General features: G+C 42.3%; 3 protein-coding genes across 5 annotated transcripts in view; 1 reads left to right on the top strand and 2 right to left on the bottom strand.

The window, feature by feature from the left end:
• Positions 1-21,648, bottom strand: part of Cad99c (cadherin 99C) — a 121,440-nt gene extending 99,792 nt beyond the window's left edge. The window contains exons 1-2 of one of the 3 annotated variants that reach the window (XM_077414925.1): positions 20,314-21,648; positions 11,204-11,250 (exon numbers count right to left, since the gene is read on the bottom strand). Coding sequence is in view for 1 of the 3 variants with exons in the window: in XM_077414924.1 (XP_077271050.1) it covers positions 20,314-20,346 (33 nt within the window). In the remaining 2 variants the exon portion in view is untranslated. Of the gene's footprint in view, positions 1-11,203; positions 11,251-11,642; positions 11,804-20,313 lie in introns of those variants that run through there. The other 2 variants (XM_077414926.1, XM_077414924.1) reach the window with 2 other exon arrangements.
• The window catches only part of LOC143902221 (UBA-like domain-containing protein 2), a 30,148-nt gene continuing 18,279 nt past the window's right edge, over positions 13,190-25,058 (top strand). Inside the window, exons 1-2 of the mRNA XM_077414941.1 lie at positions 13,190-13,313; positions 13,682-13,728. Of these exons, the coding sequence (XP_077271067.1) occupies positions 13,205-13,313; positions 13,682-13,728 (156 nt within the window). The 5' untranslated portion in view covers positions 13,190-13,204. The remainder of the gene's footprint in view (positions 13,314-13,681; positions 13,729-25,058) is intronic.
• On the bottom strand, positions 22,355-24,941 carry Mrpl1 (mitochondrial ribosomal protein L1). Its single transcript, XM_077414934.1, has 8 exons — positions 24,833-24,941; positions 24,422-24,611; positions 24,130-24,343; positions 23,861-24,040; positions 23,601-23,715; positions 22,839-22,957; positions 22,621-22,718; positions 22,355-22,545 (listed from the first exon to the last, which is right to left on the bottom strand). The coding sequence occupies exons 1-8, from the start codon at positions 24,849-24,851 to the stop codon at positions 22,404-22,406; spliced, it is 1,077 nt and encodes a 358-aa protein (XP_077271060.1). The 5' UTR covers positions 24,852-24,941; the 3' UTR covers positions 22,355-22,403.

Here is a 25,058-nt window from a genome sequence, read left to right as displayed (position 1 = left end):
AAGTAATAATTAACGCGAACTTATCACTCACGTTTTGGAAAATATTGCGATTAAAAAAAGCCAAAATATTTGAGAAACAAAATTGCAAAGTTTAATCAGACTTCAAACTAAATAGAAATTCCCATTTTTTCGGCTTGTTACACATAATTCACGTTTGCGATACTTCTCTTCTCAAGATGCGCGGATTGTATAAGATTTATAATCATTCTTCATATTTCGATACATAATAGTAAAAAATAATTATAAACAGGAAACTTGCACATTAACTCTGCATTTGCAGCACGATCAGAGGCAGACCACGTACACGTGCGTATGCAAGGATGCTTGCATGCATGTGAGTAATGTGTCAGAGAAGAAACGCGAAACGGGATAATCGGATCTCCCGCTTGGCGTGTCTCCCCGGCTTCCTCGAGGAGATCGACTTAATTAAGTAAGTCGAATTTAAGTTTGAGCGACGCTACGGGACGACAGTATATCGCCGGGGTGGCGCGCGACGATCGCGCGGGTCTTCTCGTCGCTTCGCCAATTGGCGAAGCGACGAGAACCGAGGGAACGTCCGCCGCTCGCGGTCTTCGCCGCTAAAATTACGTCGATATAATTAATCGTTGTTGCTCGTTACGAAAAGGGAGAGACATTACGAAAGACCCCGCGCCGGTAAGTAATTAAGCGAAGGAGGAGCGTCGGGACGGCGCGTCTCGCATTACGCACCGCGGCGTGCGTATATGCCCCAAAGTTCGACGAAATTTAACGACGGCGGTTTCGCAAAAACTGCTGCACCTACCGCGTTTACGAGCCAACTTTTAATTATCTCCGGTCCGCCGTTCTTAATCTTCCCCCGAGGTGCCGCACGGTCTCACGGTCGAGTCGAACAAGTCGGGTTTGCGCAAGAGGTTTGCACTGCTATACCTTTAACGAGAGATCGACACGCATGAAACGTACTGTTGTCGCTCGAAAAAAATGGAGTTTCAATTCTCAAAAGAAAGTAACGCAGCGCTGATACGGTTATACAAGTACATGTACGATATAAAATTGACTCTAACTGCAATTAAATTTACAATCGAGAAAACGTTGCGTGTAAAATTATAAAAGACATTGAAGAAAGGCATTGAAAAAGTAAGCTGTCTATTATACTTTTTGTCATACTTCATAAAATATTTACAATGAAACAGATTTCACTTTGTCATAAACCATTATACTGACACAAAGAGTCAAGAAAATGGAAAACCACGCAGTTTTCGAATGTCTAGATTTCGTTACGAGAAAAATAATAATTGGGAGAAAAATCGCGGGAGCATGTTTGCGTCGGCGATAATATATACCGGTCGTTTTGACAAGCAATTATCAATTCGGTAACTAATTACACGGATGGGTTTACATAAGACTCCGACCGCCCGGTTAAGAGTTAATTACGAGCATGATGAAGAGAATCGAAGCGACGCCGACGCTTGGGCGCCCGAACGCTAACAGCCAGATTTCTTTATTTTTCTTTTTTCGCCAAGACACGTTATATCATGTTTTTAAAACGGTTCTCGTGTTGATGCATCTCACGATTACAACACAATGATGATGTACGCGCAGTTATGTGAATACATTAAAGGATACACGAATTTCGAAAAAAAAAACGACTCTGAATCCGTCCCTCTGTATCCCGATCTCGAAAAAAGATTGTATCGCGAATCGGCAAATCGAGCGACGAAGCTGATTTACAATCATTGTCGTGGCGTATACAATCGTGTGCCGTACAATGATTGACGATCATTGTCACGGCGGCGTGCCGTAAATTCCGCGCGCGTCTCTGAACATCGTTCTGCATCCACGCGATCCCTTCCGGTTCTTCTTCATCCGTTCGCGAACGTGGGTGTCAAATACGTCGATTATGTGGGATGCGGGTATCTGCATAGCGTTATGCGCACGCTATTACACTTCTCAGCTGCAAAGAACAATGCCATTATTCCCACCCTACGAGAGGCACGCGGATGTATCTCGGTACCATTGTACCGTCGTGGAATAAAACGGTTGGCAACGAGATCGCAACGATAGACGACGAGAGCACGGTCTCTCGCTCGGCATCGTTGTTTATGATGCGCCACGCAACCATAAGCAGCCCCGACGATGACTTATTCCGCGTCGAGGCTTCTTAATGAAGGTTTCTTCTCGCGAGACGACCCATAATGGAGACATTTGTCGCTCGTCTGGTATATACTTCAACGAATATCGAAGAGAAAAATCTGCGTGCCACTTCCGCGCGCGATATATGAGCTGAGATTATCTACTTAAGGTTTCATCTTATTTTAATTAATTTTTAAGTTAATTTTGTCTTCGATATTGCATAAAACAAAAGGCCACCGACAAACATCTCGACGATAGTGTAACACATCTTCAATTACATCTTTCTGCTTAACATTTTTTTCTAAAGACCGTGAGATTTGTCGTATACGAAAAAATCTGCGTCCAAACGTAGGCGCGGATAATAATCGAATAAATATCGCGCGACGAGATCAACGCGACATGACGGAACAAGCTGCATCGCGGCGTCCAAAAATTATCTAACGAACGGATCAATTGTAGTGTGTGTGTGTGTGTGTGTGTGTGTGTGTTTGCGAAATCTCATTTATAGAATCTCGTTTATAGAGCGACAGGAAAGACATTTTACTGCTCGTCAAATACCTTAATCACGGATGTCAAAGATAAGACTGTCGAAGATTGGAAAATACGGGAGGATTGGAATAACGGAATGAAATTCCTTTACATAAAAGTCTTGAAGTCAACTCTAACAAGAGACGATTGTATAATCTACTTATAATCTACGAGCTCTCCAGCAGTCCTTCCTGCGATCCCTGAACTTCTCAAAATAATTTAATTCAACTTTCAAAACTCTTTTATCTCAATTCGGAGTTTTTCTGATGAGAACCGTCAATAATTTTTAAGTAATTTAAATTGAAATAAAAAGCTTTCTGCTTTGCTTTGTTTTGCGATAAGCAGTTAAAGACCCGTTCGGAATCGTTACCGCATAGACGTCTGACTCACCTAGCATTCAGAACGAATTTGATTTATTTTTCGACTTCCCGACGCAAGATCTTTCTCTCTCTTTCTCTCTCTCTCTCTCTCTCTCTCTCTCTCTCTCTCTCTCTCTCTCTCTCTCTCTCTCACTCACTCTTTTTCACCGTTGCTCGTCGCGAGGCGCCGATCCCGGTACACATAGCCGACTAATCGAGACGCTAATTACAGGCACGCTCGCGGGCATCGGATCGTTAGGTCGGCGCTCGGTGCAGCCGCAACGTTTCCATCTTCGTTTCGAAGCGTTGCAACTTTGCAATTACGAGATACGCGGCGTGGTCCATCGCGCGAGTGCTTTCGCAAGCCGCTCCGAGAATAATCAAAACTACACATCATATGTGCGTGTACGTACCCTTCTTCCCTCGAGAACATTGCTGCGTTTGCAAGAAATAGCAAAGAGAGCATCGCGATCGCGTATACGTCAAATCGAACGCGCCGATCGGCTCAAAGTGCTTTCAATTCTGGCAGCAAAATAGAGGGGCAAAAATAGAGGAAAAATTTTCTTGCAGATACAAGATATCCTAGAAACTCTGGACCTACTTTTAATAACATAGCAAAGTCTCAAATTCAATAACAATTTTTAATAATAGTTTATTAATAAATTTAATTTTTTGTTTTCTTGTTCTTAATTATTGCGAGACCTCGCATGATCAATAGAACGATTCTAAAAACAAGTGGGTCAAGAAACGTCGACCGAACGCGCATTATTCGAGTCTGCACTTGTTGGGTCTCGAGTAGACCCTTAACTCGCTTTATATTGATTTTCGCGTCGTTAATCGGAATACCACCTGAAAAACTCACGTCGTAATAATTGCAGCAACGTGTAGAATGCCGTCATAAAAGAAAAAATAAGTAATTCGCAAAAATACGCTTCTCAAAAACGTGTTCGTGAATCTTCGGAAGATTTACGAATCAAAGTTAAATGCTGAAGAGATTTGCGAATTAAAGTTAAATGCGAGAATTTACGACCGCGGCGGCAAAAAGGAGAGGCGTTATTCTGCCGTAAACGCGCGATCGGAGAAAGTTTTGGCCTCATCCTCGGATATGAGCCGACAGATGCAAGACAGGCACAATCGATTGCGACTTTGGAGAAAGCCGAGGACCCGCTTGCGGTTTCCGTTGCATTCGAGCGCGGTCGAATTCTTGGCGTTTTTACACATTCGTTTCGTTCACGGTCGTAAATAGACGCGAGAAAAAATCTCGGGGGGATCAGATCGTTAAAGTCTATCTGGTCGACATAGATGACTGCACGATGACGAAGTCCAATTGTCAACCCATATCCTTCTACCGCAAGATTCACATTCCTATGTGAATTCTATGTGAAAATTTCGTGTCCACGACTTCGTTTCACGCGTTCCCATGGCACTCTTTCTCTTTCTCTTTCTCTATCTCTCTCGCTCTCTCTCCCTTTCTTTCTCTCTCGTCCCCCATATCGAGCGACTCCTTGTAGTCTCTTCCTTCTTATCCTGCGTCGTATCGTGCACCTGGCTACCTGCTCTACGACCTGCTCGTTCGCCGGTGCTCGCGGCTGGTAACCGGCAGTGTGCGGTTAAAAGCGGCGCACACACACACACGCGCGCGCGCGCGCCCTTTATTATAGAAGATTAAACTGGTAACTCGCTCTGGAAAACGCTCCTCGCGCGCTTAGAGACGCGCCTCCGCGTCGAGAGAATACGTCTTCTTCTACCATTGACGCAGTGTCCCTCAACCATGCCTGCTGCCGTCCGACGTCGCCCGGGATTGACATTCCAGAGATACAAATGCAGACAATTCTATTATCGCAGTGGAATTTCAGACATTCGATATTTAAGAATCCGCTTCGAAAACACGAAAACCCAAAAATTGTTCTCCGCGACTTTAATCTTCAGAAAGAAAAATTGCTCGAAACAAATAGAAATAATTATATATAAGCATAGTAATAAATAAATAATTTAAGAGAGATAATAGTAATGAGATAAAAATACAATTATAAAAATAAAATAACAACAGAAATTAGAATATAGGCAGGACAATGTTATGGACAATGTTACTCCTTTCGAGTTTACTATGAGTAAAAACTACGAAATTGCAATGAGTTATTTATTCATTTATTAACTTTGTCGTAAACTCATGTTTATGTAAATTTGTTAAGTCACAGAGAGAGAGAGAGAGAGAGAGAGAGAGAGAGAGAGAGAGAGAGAGAGAGAGAGAGAGAGAGAGAGAGAGAGAGAGGTTTTCATTTATTATCGATACAGACCACGTTAAGCTTAGGTGCGAGAACGCATATCGGGCGATATCGACGCGCGTCAGGCAAAACGCATTCGGGAAGTGTGCGCGTCTCATTCTGCGTTGGTAACTATGCAATTCCAAAACGAAAATTAAAGTAACAAACGCGGGCGAATGATAGATAATACGCGGCGACGCGGACGATGTGCACGCATGGCAATCAGCGTGGCGGTCGTTCCTCAACTATGGATTTGTAACGTTGATTTATGACCGCGACGAGCAGGCGCGAGTTCCTAATCACCGACATTAGCACGCATTAATGCAAGTAGAAAGCACAGATTGATGTTTCTCTTTCCCTCTCTTTCTCTATCTCTCGGGGAGCGGAAAATAATTCGATAATAATTTACGCGCCGCGCAAAAATTAAAGGACGTCGCGGAACATGCGGTTCGGTGGCAGTTTCGCCGAACGAAACCTCGTAAAGAAATACGCGGCTGTTCATATTTCGTCCTTTATATAAAGGACAATAAAAACTCTATTACCGAGGAAAAATACTATTTAAAAATACTAGTGAAAGAAATCAAGCGTGAAGCAGAAAGACTTTCTCAGGCAAAAACGCTCAATTACATTAATCTCATATTTCCCTGTCATAATAACCACTATTAACATTAATTACGATTACTAATATTATTGTAATTTGAATCTTTCTGTCGTACTGTTTCATGTCAACATTAATTAATGTCATATTATAATATAATATGTAATAATAAACAGAGTGATTTTGTCGCACTTTGCATTATAATAAAAGTAACAAATATCTATGTGCGTGAAAAGCGGGAGATAAAAAAACGAAAAACCGCAGATCTCATTTAGAAAATTTGTTTACGGTACCTACTTGGTCCCTCATGTAACGTGCATCTCACAATTTTACCTTAATTATTTTTTTACTTCATATATTAAACGAATAAAGGACGCAATCCGGGAAGAGTCACGTGCGAACGTGAGGGAACGTCTATTCACGAAATCCGCTTTCTAACTGTGAGCCGCGTGTTACACGATCGGACGACACGGAAACGGACGGAAATTCCGCGCCAACAAATTCCGCCTCACCACGGGGCGCATCGATCCCGGGATGCGGATCCAACGTGTGTCGCCGCTCCCTTACGCCGCGTCCGAAGTAAGTCGGACCCGCGGGATGTCGTCACGTTTTCCGTGTTAATACCCGAAGAACTTCCTAGAGCCGGATCCCCGCGGCGTGTATAGGTGGTCCTCGCGACTTTCGCGGTCACGGTAACGCCGTGACTTTTGAGCGGCGAGCGCACGTTTTTCTCGCTACGCGAAGAAGCTGCGTTCCAAGGGTGCGAGCAACATGAGAAGGACAATCGAATCATTCACAAATACCTATATATGAAATCAAAAAATTAAAGTAAAATTGAGAGATGGACGTTATACGTATAAGAGGCAAAGTGCTATAATCGATCTTTTAAATGCGACTGCACGTCTTCATTTTTTACCTTCCTAATTTTCACAAGCAAACATATAGTAGACTTATATATATAGTATGGTAAGCCAGTCGATTATTTTAAAATATTACATAAATGTTTATGAAATTTAGAATAAAACGCATGTGCCATGGAAATCGAAAAATTAAGAACGAGAAATTGCGTAATTTAAAAGATTTTTTTTTAAGGTTGCGTAAATATGGCGTTTAATTTAATTTACATAGCTCATTAAGCTCACGTAAATTTAATATAAATACAAAATAAAGAGTCTAATGTTAAAATGTGTAAAAAATCACACGAAAGAGATATCATTTCTTTTAAAAATGAGATTTAAAATTGAGAGTAAAGTATTCGAAATATATTGACACAAATTTAGACATTTCTAAATTTCACGAAAGATTATTGATCATTCTTTTCAATTACGCGTGATATTCCGGTGCTTTTCTCAGTGGGAATCGCGGTATCGCGCAGTTAAAGTGACTATTAGATTCGATGGTGATATAATAGACGAAAATAACTCGCGCAAATTTAATTCCAAAGATATTTAGCAATCGTGGAATGCATTAGCGTTACCGTGTACCGACACTACCGACTTCCTTCTTCCTACATGCACCTATGCATATTAATCGCGTACCTACATAGAAACTATACACGCGCACGAACTCGGTAGATGAGGTAAGAAAGTGGCAAGAACGGTCTTTAGACTTACAGGATGATATTACTCGCGCGTGAAAAAGATAAGAAGAAACCAACGAAAGCGCCAGTTAAATTCTTGTCATTGGACGTAATAAAAAGAACTTTGGTTAAGAATATTGAAAAATATTATTAAAAAATAATATAAATTTTTATTTTAACGGGATTTACAAAACATAATAATATTTTTTCTATTCTTTCTTTCGTTATTAAATTACGAAACATTACTTTACTTGATAAAAAGTATAGGGAAACGCTTCTCTTCGACGTGCACGTGCGCGATAATTTCGCGTCTGGAAAGAAAGTGCAATACAACAGTTTAGAAAGCAAACAGGTAAACGCGTGAGCTACCAGGGGGCACAAGAAAGTTGACCGTGCTTCCCCTTTCCTATTATTCGCATCTTCGCGTATGGTGAAAATCGTTTCGATGACAGGATCGTGATATAGCTACTCGCGTGCCACTCGATCGATGTGCCAATGTGCCATGTCACGCCGGCGCGGTTTTCCGCGCAAGAAATCATTTCCTCTACCGATACCACAAAGATTTCCGGAACAACCTCGATCTTTCTACAAAACACCCATGATAGGCGTTTCAATAGCTATTGCGTGACGAGATCCCCCTTTTTACAAAACTTTTTGTCGTAATCGAAACTAATTTCCTGCAATTGTACAAACATAGAGAGACTTATCCAAGACATTTCTGTGTGTACTTCGGAATATCTTCCAATCAAACGGAATATAGACATAACGCGCAAAGTCCAAGTACATATATATATCGAGCAATTAATTTGTAAAGATATATCGCGCAGATATAGAGATTTGCATGAATCGTCGACGACAACAGGTGCGCGATATTCATTCCCGACGGATTATCAAATATTCAGCGACGCGTCGCTTCTCTCCCCGAGCAGACGGCGTCCTAATTTATACCTCATTTGCCCGTGTACCTGTCGCACGGGGAGACGTCGTACGTCGCGGCCAGCTGCGTAAACCTGAACAGCAGGTATAATAGGTGCAGAGGTCAAACTTAGCGTCAAAACGCCGTCGTCGACGAGCGCAACGGCGCGCAATGGACTGGGAGGGTACACGCGTGGCGGTGCTAAGTTACGAGAAACTAGTCGTAAATCGAGGTGAGCTCCGAAGTGCCTTCACCGCCGTGGGCGCCGATATAACGGTGACGGTCAGGTCGCCCGTGGCCTCCTTTTTGCGCGACCGTCCGTTCGCTCGTTCGGCGTTCCACCGTCGACTTCGGCGATTCGCGTAACTGTACATTCGTTCACGTTAGCCCACCCCCCCCCCTCCCTAACCGTCATTGACCTGAGAAAGGCGTACGAAAGGCCCGTACGAATACCCGGTGTACAATATATTATATATGCATAAATCCAAAATCGCGGGTTTAGAAGGGACTTAAGGCTCGCTCCTTTCACTTCCTATCCGCTGGAGTTAAGCGCCAGATGGAGATCACCGTTCACGTGGAAGGGCACGATTATAAAAGAGTTACGAATAATAGACATCGATCAAAGACGTTATATCAAAATTTTTGTTTAAAATGATAATTAATGTATAGCGGTAAAAGAGAGTGTTCCGTATTACAGGGGCTGCGGTCCACTTGACGCTACAAATGCTTCGAAGCATTCCTCTTCTCTTATATTTCAATGAAAAAAGAAGGAGAAGAAGCTCCAAAGCATTTGTAGCGTCAAATGGACCGCAGCCCCATTGCAGTAATACAGAACACTCTCTTTACCGCTATACATTAATTATCATTTTAAACAAAAATTTTGATACAACGTCTTTGATTTATGTCTAATAATAATAATACATCAGAACACACTCTTTACCACGAATGCCGAGAAGCCCCATTCCGATATCACTGCTGTAAATGCGCCAGCTATATTGTAGCGCAAACGGGTTACGTAAGTAGCGTTAGATAAGCGTTAAATAATCTTCGTCGTCGGGTCTCCGTGCGCGGATCCTTCATTATCAACGGTACTCGGTCTCGGTTGAGAAATTCGCTATCCGTATCGAATGACTGAACTTTGACAGGCGCAAATAATCCACTCGTCTCGCTAAAACGACAATGCGACGATGAAACTGCGATTCGTTAATTGCACAGAAGCCATCGAAACCGAGCAATCGAAACTTCGCCGACTCCGACGGGATAATAAGCACACATCGAGCATCAGCTTATATCGATATTCCGCGGATCTGTGTACTCGCGTATACTTGCGAACGCGAGCACGTCGTATCTTTTTCTTCCCGCGACGCCGCGCCGTAGTTTCGAAAAATTAATTAATGAGCTTCAACGCGCCACGTGAAGAATTAACGCGCCTAACGAGATAGAGATCCGCTCTAACGATACTATCCTTCCCTCGGCGCGTATAGGATGTGCGTAACATGCGTATAACAAAGGGCGAATTCTCATGGCGGTTACGGCACGAGTGCTTAGAGCACAAGGTCTTTTTTTTCCCATGTGTCAAACGACGCGTCTTCGCGCGTAAGAAAACGCTGCCAGCAAAACGCAGACGCAGCGTTGTGACGAGTGCATTTTTTTTTTGCTTCCTGGTGACTTTAATATTCACGAATATTCATCGATGTGTGACAGCAGTATATAGCAAGAAATAGCAAGAACAGATTTAGACTTTGAGCTGTCTAAATCGCTGAAAGATGCACAGAATAAAATATCATTCCGTTCCATGAAATATTATTTGAGAGTCTCTTAATGATTAAACGAATTATGATATATATTTACTAATTTAATTGATATGTTTGAACGGTGGGGTTTCTAATGAATGCAATGATTTTGTATCCAATTTTATAGATGTTGTATCAAAAGAAGAGAAATTGACAACATCTATAAAATCAGATTCAAAATCATTGCATTTATATATTTTAGAAGGGAAAGAATTTTATTATATATATATACATATATAATAAAAAGCACAGTATACATGTATATATTATATATGTTACGCTTTTTATTTGCAATAAATTAATGAATTAATCCTTCGCGAAATGAAATCTATTACTTTCCTGGGGTAATCGGGTATGTCGAAAGCGTAAAGATCTCGCGATGCTCGAGTTCTCCTGAATCAGGTTCGGAGTCATTGTGGTCAGATTCCTCCAAGGTGTGCGTCAGAGGACGGATGCAAAAACAGGCGGGGATTCTCCTTCGTATACGCGTTGTCACCGTTGTGCAATACTCGAGCGCGAGATGCTGGTCCCGCTTTCAAAGAATCGTAATTGCACGCTCCTCGCACTCGCTCGATTACCACGCTCCTCGAAATTCCTATACGAGACGGCTAGAAACCGGCATACGCGATTCGTGTATCGGCTTTAAAGATTTCTCTTTGACGGCACGGCCGATCGGCGGGTATCTAAAAGCGGTCTCTAAGTAGGCAGCGATAGAACCAGCCCGCGCGAGAGCGAGAGGCTGGATGGTCTCATTTACTTCTCGCGCCGATATTGTCCGTAAACATTACGTATGCACGTATCATTTTCTCGTTAGCGTTAATCGCGGGCAATCATGAAAGTGATAAGTTCACGCGAGCTCATTTAAAAGCTAATAACGCTCTCGTGTGTTTTTCTGATAACGTCTCCTTTCTCTCTCATACATATACATTTTAGTTTAAGTTTGTAATTTAATTTTTACAAATCAAGAAAGCCCAGAAAATAGTTTTATCGAACCGCAGCCTTACTTCCATGAAATATCTGAATTTGAAAACATTGGATATAAAAAAAAATCACTCACCGGCCGATGCACAACAGCGGAGTCGTGAGTCGCAATCCTGCGTTGATCTGTAACGTAGAAATATTTTGACATTAAGGCAGCGATCCAAGATCGGCATACTCGATGTAAAAAATAATTATATATCGCGCCCGTTAAATTCGAAAAAATAAATATATCACTTCAACAGATATCTGACTTAAAATACTTAAGTAACGATCTCGCGACTCCATATTTTCTCGTTGATTCGTCCGCATAATTGATCCGCGAAAAATCACGCAAGCAATATTATACTACCGTGCGAATAAGAGAGACGTAACGTTCGCGCGCGCGCGACGTAATATCTTTTCTCACATATGTCGGAGATCGAACTCCGAAATTGCGAAATTGCGCCGGAATTAAACATCGAAAGTGGGCCGGAATCCGCCACAGGACAGCGGAATAATAACAAAATAACAATTACCTCACGGTCGCTCCGCCGTCGCCCGATGCCCCCCAGGCCTCCTCCTCCTCTTTTCGGTCCTCCATCGATGTCGCGTTTCGGTCGGCATCTCTGTCGACGTCACTCACTCACGGCGCGACGCGATATCGTCGCTTACGATCGCTTTCGACACATTAGACGATTTGCGCGGCACTCCCGGCATTAATCTCGCGACGCGACGCGGCGCGTACTTAATTACACGGCGACGAAAGAATTAGCGTCGGAGAAGCTGCGAACGAAACTAATACGGATCGCTCGACGCCCGCTCGTCTCGCGGGTAGACGCCAACATGGCGGAGAGGAGAGAATTTGGCGAATCGCGCGGCCAACTTCACTCGCCAGGAGCAACCGTCGCGTCGCGAGAACGCTATACGCGCTTGTGCTGTGCGTGACGAGGCGATTTTGGTTAACCGTGCAATTAAATCACCGCGATTGTATGTACGAACGCTTGTCCCTCCATCCCTCACGATCGTCAATATCGAAACACGATTGAACGCGATACGCGAGGTTAAACGTACGACGTTAGCGGAGACTGCGATCCACTCGACATTCAGGATATCTTTCCGCTCCGAAAACGCAACTCGCCAACGTTGCCAACTTCATTCCAAAGCCGCCCGACGCGACGCGAGTGAAAAGTTGACGGTTGAGAACAGCGAGACCGATCGCCCGAAAGAATGTGATCGAACGCGACGTATGTACCTCGGCGTGTCCGTATAAATTCCGCGAACCGCGAAGCACTCGGAAACGAACATTCCAGAGATATCACAGTTTTTCGTAAATCTGAACCTGAACGGTCGGAGCCGAGAGCCCGAGAGCACGGTGCACGGTCGGTAAGAGCGCGTCCGAGAGCAACGGACGTTGGGACGGCGTCGTGGGGGTAGACCGACTGAGCGCACACCGACCGCGCGCGCCGCGCTAGTGAGCCAGCCATCCTACCCCCACTCCATCCCCACTACTCGTGTCGCCGCGACTCCGGCGCGGCCGGGCGCGGCGGTTGAGAATACGAAAAACTGTGACGTATCGAATTACGAATGTTCATTTAACACACGTGCTTCGCGGAATTTACACGGTTATTAAGTACCGAGGTATATCGCGTTCGATTACACATTACATTCTTTCGAATGATCGGTCTCTCGATCAACCGTCAACTCGGCTCGCGTCGCGTCGCGTCGCGTCGCGTGGCTTTCGAATGAAGTTGCCGTCGTTTTCGGATGAAAGACACGAGCGGAAGGATATCGAGTAACGCCGCGCCGTGTTCGATTGGCGATCGCAGTCTCTTAATCGGCTTGCAGTTATCCAAAATCGCCTCGTCACGCACAGCAAGCGCGTATATAGCGTTCTCGCGACGGTTGCTCCCGTCGAGTGAAGTTGGCCGCGCGATTCGCCAAATTCTCTCCTCTCCGCCACGTTGGCGTCTACTTACCCGCGCGAGACGAGCGGGCGTCCGCGTCGGGAGATTAATACCGGGAGTGCTGTGTGCTGCGCAAAGCGTCGAAAGTGTCGCGCGATCGTAAGCGAACGATATCGTCGATTTTTCGCTCGTGAATGTCCGCGTCGCGAGTGATCGCGCCGACGAAGATGCGACATCGAAGGAGGACCGAAAAGAGGAGGAGGAGGCCTGGGAGGCATCGGGCAACGGCGGAGCAACCGCGAGGTTGGTAACTTTGAATTGTTTATTGCGTTACCGTTCCGTGGCGAGTTCCGCCGCTTTCGAGGTTTAACTCCAACGCAGTTTCGCAATTTCGATCTCCGACATATGTGAGAAACGATATTACGCTGCGCGAACGTTACGTCTCTCTTATTCGCACGATCGTAATATTGCTCGCACGATTTTTCGCGGATTAATTACGCGAACGAATTAACGCGAAAGTATGCAGCCGCGATCGTTTCTCGCGTTAGTATCTTAAAATCTGATATCTGTTGAAGTAACGTTTTGAAAATTTAACGGGCGCGATAATTATTTACTTCGAGTATCGATTCTCTTGGGCGCTGCTTTGACGCAAAAATATTTCTACGTTACAGATCAACGCAGGGTTACGACTTACAACTCCGCCGTTGCGCATCGGCCGGTGAGCGATTTTTTTTATTTCAATGTCGAGGCAATGGATTTGTAAAAATTATATTACATACGTAAATAAAATGTATGTGCGAGAAATGAGTTATTATAAAAAAATTACGAAGAGTCTTTTTCTCTAACAATTATTAGACATTGCATCAAAATTTTTATTTAAAACGATAATTAATGTAGCGGTAAAGTATTCTGTATTAGACTCTTAATCCGAAATATTTTAATTAAATATATTATTTCCTACAGTTTGTACAGAAAAAATTTAAACGTTAAAGATCGAGAGTTTGAGAGTATAAAAGTATGTTACGAATGAACTAAAATATTATAATCTATTGCCTCGAAATGGATAGACTTGGCAATAGTTATTATATTATAGACTCTAGAAAATATTTTTATAATTTATGTTTTGTAATTAAAAATGGGGATAAGCTGACTAGGCACGGTGTGATCGGTGTGGCATCGCTGATTTGCAGGCGAATAGTGATATCTACCAATAATAATTGATCAAATATGTCAAGATTAATACACTCGATCCCGTCTGAATTTGAACGAGCGGTTAACTGACTCGAAAAACTAGTTCCTAAGGAATCTTCTTAGCTACTCGTATTTGAAATGCATCTATAATTATACGGCAATATACGTATCAACATTTAAGATTTCAGATTTTAATTTAATTCAACGTTGTCAATTGTACCGAATCAACAAACTATAGATACCGTGACAAATTATGCGGAGAGAGAGCTTGACTTTTTCTCGTTTGTTAATTAATTGCATGGTTATTAATATTAATTACGTAAAAGCTAGGTTGTCGATTACTGTGTTTTTTTTTTCTTTCTTGTTATCTAATCGAGAGAAATCTCTCTTAATTCCGCTGATACTTGACTACGACTTCTGATATGATCGACGTATAGCTTCGCATTAAGGGCGTTCTCTCGTCCTTATACTAGAGAAAATTGATTTTCTTAGGATTTTCTTGAAACTGTGAATATACGTTAATTTAGGTGTGATTTATGCGCGGTATAAATTTCAGTACCTCTTCCGGGATAAAAAATAAAGATACTGAGCCTCAAAAAGTTTCAAAAAAAATTTTAAAATTGAATTTTGTTTTAGTTTTGGCATTTTTTCCTTATAGAACTCGACGAGAGGAGCAACTTTGGTCCTCTTGGGCCAACCTCGTATCTCTTACCGTTTGGCCTGGAAAACCTTTTCCGTAGTAAAAGTTAAAACTTCGAGGGGCTCAGTATTTTGATTTTTTATCCCGGAAGAGGTACTAAAATTTATACCGCGCATAAAGCACACCTAAATTGACGTATATTCACAGTTTCACGAAAATCCTAAGAAAATCGATTTTCTCTGGTATAAAGACGAGAGAACGTCCTTAACGAGCATCGCTTCTCCTGCAGCAAAGATGCAGTTCAGTGCGCTTAGTGCAGCGGGCGAGCGCGTTGTCATCGTCACCCAGTATATGTCTCGCGAAGGAAGTGAGTAACGAGAAGAACCGGTCGCGACCTGGCACATAACCGCTTCGTATCCGTCATTTTTCCTTAGCTGATATACCTGCTTCTCCCCTGCCCCCTCCCGCTGTCTCGCGTCTCCGCTCGTATATACATTCAGACTTTCCTTCGCGTGAATGTCACGTTGGCATTTTGCAACGAATCGCTAATAATTATCGCTACCACCGCTTGAGTTGTTCCTCTGTTTTGTGACAATAAAGATATTCTTGCGCCTCGACGTCTCAACCGCGGTGCCAAAAGGCGTCGTTAATCCAATGAAGGGATTTCGGAAATATTTTCCGATATGTAAATAAACCCTTTTCTTTTCGAGATTAAATTCTTGGAAGATCTTAAAATTAATCTGTTTCCATTTCCCCACTTTCAACAATTTCTATATCTTGACGATTAAATTTCAAATTTTATCAAATTAATTGGAAAATTATAATTCCAGATGTACGCCTGTGCGTATAAATCTCGTTTACCGATCTAGAATTATGACCGTCTCAGCATCGTATAATCATCGTTCTTCGTGGTTCGGCGTTCTATCGTTAAAACGTTCTTGCAGCGGCAAACTGATCTGTGCTGCTTGGTATCGACGCGCGATTGAAAAACGCGGATATACGATACTTTATCGGAGTACCCATTTAACAAACCGTGCGAAACGATTTACCAGGGGGGGGGGGGGGGAAAAGGTTTTCGGTGCCGTCGTGAAACTGGACCGATCGCGTAACTCCTCGAGCGAACGCGCGGCCGAAGGATTGCGGATTGCGGCGTTCGATCTCGGGGAAAGGAGAGAAAAAAGACCGCCAGGGAGACAGACGGACTTGCGGCTGACAAGCGGGGCCACGATTGCGCGATCGGATTACATCGAGGCGTATCTGTCCCGCCCGGAGTTTCCTGGTGCGCACATATCAGAATGCATTAGAAACGGCGTACATTAGCGTGGTCGCTGGGTTGTACCCGATCCCACGACCTTATCGCGAAAAGGTCGCGATAAGTTCACGCGGAAGGGAAAAGCCCGTCGTCCGCGCGCTCTCCCACGAAAATGCGCCGATTTGCAATTTTCCGGCGAACAAGCGTGGAAACGAAACAACGAGAGATACGGTTCCGTGCCCCGTCGCGGATCGTGTGTCAGCGTCGCGAGCACGCCGTAAGATGCAATTAGGGTATACGAACCGCGAGTGTGTCGATCGACAACAAGGGGACGAACGAGAAATGGAGAGAGAGAGAAAGAGAGAGAGAGGGGGGGGGAATGACGGCGTTACGGAGACACGTATCAGCTCCCTCCCCCCCTGCCCCCCCTCCCGCGGGGCTATGATTAACATTCGCTTCTGCAGCCAGGTTTTGCGGCAATCTGGCATGCATGACTGGTCCGCGGCATAGACACGCGCGCGTATAACGCGAAACCGTAATTTCGCTGCGTGTGTCAATAAAACGGCCCCGTCGTCCCGACAGGATAATGATCCGGAATCGATCTGTTCGCCCGTCGATATACCCCGCGATCTGTTAAGATCGCCGCTAAGAAATGCGTGACAACGCCGCGAACAGCATTTCCGAGAGAGATTCATACCGCGGATAAAGCGTCTCGAGCGAGATACGAAGCGCCGAGAGAACGATGTAGACTTAAATCATAACTTATAACCGGTATATTTCTCTCTTATAGACGCGGCTGCGCGCTTATTTCAGGACCGAGTATTTCGTTTGAGAAATTATGAATGCAATAAGACGATATATCGAGTAAAACTTGTCTCCAAAATAATTAAATAAAAATGACAATTATTATATTTTGAAGTAAGTGAAAGATATCCGAAATAAAGAAACGCTTTCTGATGGATTCTGGCTGATCCTGATTGAAAACTAACAATTAATTCGTTACATTTATTATATATTTGCTTGAAGGGAGTTGCTGATATTGAATTAGTGCGATAAAGCTAACAGAATATGCTTTCTTGGAATGTTTTTTTTTTTTTTTCCAAATAGTATGACCAATTGCTCATCATATACAGAAAAAAGTGTCAAATCAAAACTTATATACTCGTATACGCAACAATCTATAATTTTCTTATAAGAATTTCAATCTTTTTTTCTTGGTTGAACTATATAAAAACTTGATTTAAATATATGAATGATTTCATTCAAGCAAGTGTTTTTCATTCAATGCAATATAAACTTATTTCAAAATTATAGATTGTTGCGTAGGTATATACGAGTATATAAATTTTGATTTGATACTTCTTTTTTTTCTATGTATAATACTGCAATAGCAAGTCGAAGCTATTTCTTTCGCGTTCTCTTCTAAATTGTGTTCTTCGCGTACATCTTAACGCATTGTGCCAAAGCGTGCACATTTTTCGGAGCTCTGAGAAACTCAGGCGCATGCAAGAAACTTTCTATTCACATTCTATTCACAACTTATCTCAGAATTCCTGTTGCAAGGTATTTCCTACCCCGACAACGCAACAATCAGATATGACTAGTATGGAATTATAACAAAATGCAAGTACGAGAAATCTCGTGACTCGGCCTCAATGTTTGATTCAGAAAACATGGTGATATCTCGTGAGCCGTATACACGCATTGAGTTAACATTTCATGAATAAAGCTCGGCTAATTAGCAAAATCGCGTCTTCGCCAGACACGCTTCCACCGTTCGAGCTACCTTTCACTGTCAGCGGATATTATCCGATTTTTCGACCTCGGGTTTACTTCGCGAAAGGACATCGTATCGTGACGTAGTTAAGAAATTATTGGTACTTAGACCTTGCAATGTACAGCGAGATCTCTTGCCTCGCGTGACTTCGCGACGTGCCGCTTCGTGAGATGGTAGTGCGTCAAAAATCTTGGCGAGTGACAGTCAAGGTTTCGATAGTTTTTATAATTAACCCCGGGAACGGGCGCTTTTTTTAAATAAATGGTAACCTGGGTGATTTTTACACCCCAATTAAAAGTCATCGTTATTATTACATATTGTATATTTTTAATTCTTCTATATAATTTATTTGTAGTTGAGAACAATATGTATATAAGTTTACTCAACATTTTCTGAAAAAAAAAAAGTATGGAGTGTAAGAAAACATCCAAGCGCGTCCGTTCCCGCGTTAAAAGAAGTACGAAAGGTATCGAGAAAAATAAAATAAATACTCTCAAATATCGTGCTCGGTATTGTATATTCGACGATATCTCCGGCTGACAAATTTTTGAAGGTATTTGCAATATTAATAGCAATATTAATAGCCTCGAGAATTTCTGCAGTTTGCTAGACGATCGTCTTTCGAGCGGTCTTCCGGAAGTGAGAAATAATCTACCTGACTAGAGAAGAGCCAGAGAAGATCCGAATGCGTTTGTTGCAAATTGAATCTTCATACATATAAATTAACAAGGTCAAGATATCATCGAGGTGGAAGTGAGGATCCGCGCGACGTACGACGTGTACTTATTGAGAGTAAATTACAGACGACTGCTTATGAATTTGGATCGTGACTCGGGCGATAAGCAACACGCAACGATCCACCGTGGATCGCGCGTCGTGGTAAAATATAAATCCAGACGCACGCAACTCACGCGCGCCGTTTGCATAATGCGGACGCGTTAGTCCGCGATCTATCCGCGCGCAAGAGCTGAATTAATCCTTCGCGGCGCGAAGAAATTTTTTGCGCGGAGAAACGATGCAGAAAAAAGTCATCCTATAAATAAAAGATGCGAGAAACATAATGGTCGCAAGTGCGCTATAAAAGTGTACCGGTTCGATGTCTCAGCTGCAACGATCTCTCTCGCGTAAAACAGCCGGCTAAAGTAAACCGTTCTCGAAATGCTTATTGCTAACGCGTACCACTATGCCTGAATGGACAAATTGTACTCTCAATTTGTACGGTCATATTTGTCGGTCACGATTAGTAATCGCCACATTGTGGCAAAGACAGATGCTTTCTGGATGACTTATCAACGGCGACGCTTATATAAGTGCTTTCTCATCATCGAAACCGTCGCAAATGTCGTTTACTTTTATTATACATATATTACTACGAAAAAAAAAAGTGTCAAATCAAGACTTATATACTCGTATATATACAACAATCTAAAATATTTTTATAAAAATTTCAACTTTTTATTTCAACTTTTTTTCTCGGTTGAACTATATAAAATTATTCAAACATGTTTTCTTCGTTTATGTAATCTTATATTTCAGGATTACATATTATGCGAATTAAAGAGAAGGGTAGTCCGCGATTATGTTGCACGAAATTTCGGCAGAAGAGACGGCGAGGGGGTCTTGGAAAATGCCGGAGGTGCCACGCGCGAAACGCGCGTTCGCGTGCATGCCATAATAACGACACTCTCGTGGCTGCAAATTACGGGCACCGCATACCAATCCGACGTCCGTATTCACCTTGCGAGCTTCCTCTCTTGCAGACTCGCATACGCGAAATGAAGATATCAAAGCCCGCTTAGGCCCTACCCAAGCCCCGTATACCTCCTCACACGCGCGTCGACCTTTATTAAGATGCCCTTTAAACTCCGTGCACGTGAGAGCGGCCGCGCGCATATAATTTTAATGCGTAAGGATTCACTTCCTCGCATACTTTCCATTGCTCGAAAAATAAACGTAAGATAGAAGTGGATTTATTTGATAAAAACTGTTAAATGCAGCGCGTATTATTTGTATCGCCGAGAAATATCGCGACGTCTCGCCTCGCTGCTTCAATTACTCCGATTAGATTTAGCAAAAAGAGATAATCTTAAATGATATAGTCGAGGAGTTGGCTGCAACAACGACGTAACTTCGAGAAGAAATATCTTGGAATTAATTCAAAATTTCAAAAATAATTATAACAAAAATATAAGCAGATATAATGTAAAGAGTATAAGCTGGAGAGTATAAGAGTAGAGTTCAAGTACGATTGAATAATTTAAATGTTAGCAAAAATCAGAACGATAGTAGTGGTATGTGGTATTAAATAGACGTTGGCCGACTTTAGACTGGTGTTGCATCCACTCCCTGCGAGACTCGTCGGGGGAACAACTTCTCCGAGAGTCGTCGGATTCGATTTTGCAAGGCGCGTGCTCCGAACCGGAGGCGGTCTGTGCAAACTTACCATGACTGGTGCACGTGTGCGCCTATATGTCATCTAATGTCGCAGTTGTTGGACGTTCAGCAGGGGCATGTCTACGAAGGTGACAATCGGAGCGGCTGGCGTCGAGAACGAAACTCGAAATCGTTGTCTCTCTTTCTCTTTTCTTTTTTTCTTTCTCTCTCTCTCTCTCTCTCTCTCTCGTTCTCTCTTTCTATCTCTCTATCTTTCTCTCGTCGCGTCGTTGCACCCTACACAGTCAACACGAATCACATATACGTAAACACATACACACAGAGAGATGCGTGCCGCAAACGCGCGCGTGCATCCGCCTGCTCCTCCACTTTTCCACACACAAGACACGGGCCTTCTGGTTCTGGCCCGTGAAATTTTCTGGCTTTCCGAATCTCCGGTACAATCCGTGGGATATTATCCGAGGGATTCCCGCGCGATCGTCAGCATCGATCCCGAGATCGATCAGTGGGTCAATAGGGGGAGGAAACGCCACCCCCGCCGGGCAGAAAGAAGCCGCGTTTCCGGCGACGCGTTTGGTTCTTCTTCGGAGGAAAGAACGGCACGGGAACGCGTGGCCGGCTCGCGCGTACGATTCACGCCAGTCGAAGAAGGGCAAGAGAAGCGACGAACGGATTTTCAACCTGGCGGACACCGACTGAGCCCGCGACCGGCAGGTAGGTGAGCCGTTGCCCCTCCACCGATTCGCTCGCTGCCGCACCACCACCGGTCGCCGCTCACCGTGTTCTCCATTCTCATTTCCTTTGCTTCACTTGCCTTCGCCGCTCCTTCTACTTCTCTCCTTCTTCGTCCTCCTTCGCTCCTCGCACGCCGCACGTACGCGCGTTTCCCGCAGAGACGGCTGTGCCGTCGGGCGAACTGGATGACCGCGAGTGTGAAAGTGCATCATCGCGTACGACTGTACTTAACGATCGCAATCGTGTGTATCTTCGTAAACGCTTTCGTCGAGATCCTCGCTGCGAGGACCTCCCACGTTCAGGTTCTCGCAAATGCTAACGCGCGAAAGAGTCAATAAGACAGTTATATAAATTATAAATAAATCGTTCGTTGAATCGTCAAAGACAACATTTCCGTAAAATATCTTGCTCAATTATTTGCGATCGTGATAGATAGTTTTTACGTCTGTAAGATCACCATGCCTGCGAAAATCTCATCCCTAAATCGTAAAAAAAAATGTAAGCGCAAAAACTTAAATTAAAATATCTTCGTTGAAAATGCATTTTAATGCACTCTGCATTAAAATTTTGCTTACAATTAGAAAGTTCATATCTAACATAGAAACTTTAGGAACTTTCGCTGCGAAACGCATCCGGGACATCGATAAAAAAACGCGGCCTCTACCTTGAGCTGCAATTAACAATTTACAAAGGCCTCGTGTTTGCAGAGGCTTCTGCGTGCGCAAGGGCTTCGTATTGGACCATGAGAAGGCTGTAAGATTTCATCAGGCCTGGCATATAGAAGTCAAATATTATCCGTAAGCGCTTTATCACCGAAGCCTTTGTGCGTACAATGGCTCGCTCAATGAAGTAGAACCTCGCGGTATTCATTAGTAGTAAATACGTTGCCTAGGGCACCGTTAACTCTAAAGCCGCCTCTGTCTCCCTCCGTATGCTTGTACCGTGGCTTATTAACGCACAAGCGGTAGACCATAGTCATCATGTTCTATCTGCGTTAACGAGATTACGTCCAGCATAATTATACGCTTTTCGACGAAGGATTATTATACGGTCAAACTATATGCAGCTACAATTACATTCCAATACCTTGTGTAAAACCGTAATAATTATAAATTTTAAGATGCAAAATACAGTCGCTCATCCGTTCACTGCTGCGATATGTAATTCAACAATTTTATCAATAATTTTATCAATATTTAAAGCATTTTTTTAGTTAGTTAACTAAAGCTTAACTTCTGAAAAGATTTACAAGCTTATTTTTTTAGAAGCAGGATATATATGTGAACTGTTAAACCTCGTTAGCTGCAATGGGAGGAAAACACAGGTTCTTGCTATCAATAGGCATTATTACAATGTACATATTTAACTATAGGTATCATTTTATTGATAACCCCATGGATAAAATTAATGAGACGCAATAACGGCATCTGGCTTTTCGTCTTCTTCTTCTTCCGCTTCGAGTGTGCTATCCGTGCTATCTTTAGGCAGATACTGTTCAAAATCAACTTTAAGCATTTCTGGCGATGGCAAACATGTAACACGAGTTCTGTTAAAGTATAATCATAATTATTTATTTGCGTATATAAGAACATGATCATTTTCATGTGATTTTGAATGTTACCTTGTGATAAAAGGTCCCGGTCGACGTGGCTTTGCAGCTTCAACGTTTTGAATAATGGCAGCAAAATTCTCCTCTAATTGTTTCGTGTCCATATCGATCTATAATATAATAAATTAATCGGTAATTTTTTATCAAACCGTCTATAAAGTGTATAATTGGTATCAATATCTACTTATATAACAATACAAAAAATTTATATAAACAACATCAAAACTTACCGTTCCGAATGCAATATCGATAGTTCCGTAATACTTTAGCATTTCATGCGGCTTTGCCGTATATTTTATGCCGTTTAGGAATTTCGTTACGAGCATTTTTATGTCGGCACTCAGAGTACCTAATGGAACAAAAATCATATAATAAAGAACGTAAAACGTTTGTTTTAACTCTCGCAGGCCACACTTATTTTTTGCATATGTGTAAGCTACACTGAGGTTTCGAGGATCCCAGCCATTTTTCGCTCATAACTTTCGAAAAAATCAACGTATTTTGTAATGTTTTTTTCCCCAATTTAATCATAAATTTTCTGAGAATTATGATGGTAATCTCAGAATTTGTAAAAGAAAAATTATTACCAAAAACACGCATCAAAGATATAAATAATAGTTTCAAACGTAGTTCAAAAAATTCGTTGGGGTCCCTGAGATCTCGGTGTAGCTTTCGAGAGTTAAGATTGGCATGGTGTGGTTTCAGAGATCTTGCGCAAAAACTTTATACTTCAAAACCTAATAACATTTTTAAATTAGATAGTTCATGTGCTGCTAATCACGTATTATTAACAAAGTGATAAGTTTTTATATGATTCAATCATTTATATGAACGCTTGAATTCCAGATATTGCTAAGTATATACGTTCTACCATTACTGTGTACATTACATGTGTATTACTTTCTACATTAATAATGTATTTATGCAATGAAGTGCACTCAGTGTGTCATAAAGATGAAAATTTCAAAGTATATATACATATTTCTACTAACCTCCTTTAACACTGGGGAACTTCTTCCTCATAAGTCCCCTAATCAGCAACAAATCTGGTAACATACTTGGCTCTGATACAACAATGTCATATTCTTTCAATGAAAATTGTCCATTCTAAAAAAAAAAATAGTAGAAATCCCATCAGTGATAATGATAATGTACTAAAAGACGTAATCTTTGCAAATTTGTTAGACGATTGATGGTACATACGAAAAAACGCATGAACGATTGTTTCAAAAACAGTAATATATTACCTCACCTGAATCTGCTTTATTATTTGTTTACCACCAGCGACATGAGCTCCAGCTTCTCTCGCAATATCCTCCATTTCGGGAGTCTTACAGAATGCCAATACTTTTCTGTTTTGACCATGATCGAATCCATGTGGTAGACATACTAATCGTGTGAAAGCCTCGACAAACTTTGTCTTTTTTACACCCTGATAACATGGGTTACATATTTAGTACAATCGTATATAAACATATTATATATCTCTCGCACATACACTTCTTTTTCATTTCTTTTCACCTGCATATCCAATTCTATAAGCGCATTTATAGATGCATTTGGCAAATTATATATAGTGGGATGATGCATTTCACGATGATTCTGCACTGCTTCTTCAAACGAATGAATTTTCCATTTATGAAATTTAGAAATCCATACATTATCTATTGCCTCGGACTTTTTACTATCGTCCAATATAATATCGTTTACATCCAGTTTCTTCTTTTTAGCTTGACTGATACCGCAAGAGAATAATATTGATATTAATGTTATTATTAATATTTTCATACATACGATACGAAAACGCGCTTACATTTTCGCCGCTCTCTGAACGTGTGGGATAAAGCCCACTTTTTCAATGACCTGTTTGACTTTCTTCTTCCTCGCCTTTTCTCTTGTACCTTTCCTGGCAGCATAGTTTCGCGCTTGTAGGAAACCGACGGGACAAAAATTAAGACAGGTCACGTGCCTATAACTTGCAGAAAGATTGTTCAACAGCCAGCCTGTAAAACAGAACCACCTTCAGAAGAAATAACACCGTGTTAATTGTTGTACCGAGTAAAAATATGATTTGTGGTTATGTACAATGACCACTCTTAACGAGGAAAAGCAACCGCTACGGAGAGTTCTTCTTAATCGTTAAGCAACAAACGAGAAAGCATTTGATCAATTATTTTTCCGTATATTATTAATTATATCAAAAAGAATAACACAAGAGACGTACCATTAGCCGCTGCCGCCATGTTTTATCAAGCAGAAGAAACGTGACGATGCCACGAACTATAGTTGTTCCATAGATAGCGACTCGCATTTTAATTTGAAGGAAAAACAAAGACATATGATTTAAGTAATAAATTTACCAACAGGTTAACAACCGGGTCTAAATGTACTACAGGCTGCATTCGAGGGGCGCGCTATTGCATCATTCCGTCTTTATCGCTCATCAGGTG

Source organism: Temnothorax americanus, unplaced genomic scaffold, assembly GCF_048541705.1.
Source record: "Temnothorax americanus isolate GAGA-0224 unplaced genomic scaffold, ASM4854170v1 Scaffold39, whole genome shotgun sequence".
In the NCBI taxonomy this organism is placed as follows: domain Eukaryota; kingdom Metazoa; phylum Arthropoda; class Insecta; order Hymenoptera; family Formicidae; genus Temnothorax; species Temnothorax americanus.
This window is presented reverse-complemented; position numbering and strand designations above follow the sequence as displayed.

Coding starts and splice junctions, on each gene's coding strand:
- Mrpl1 (XM_077414934.1), bottom strand. Junction 24,041..24,129: donor TTATAGAATTGGATATGCAG/GTGAAAAGAAAT, acceptor CCATGTTATCAG/GGTGTAAAAAAGACAAAGTT. Junction 22,958..23,600: donor GTTCCCCAGTGTTAAAGGAG/GTTAGTAGAAAT, acceptor TTGTTCCATTAG/GTACTCTGAGTGCCGACATA.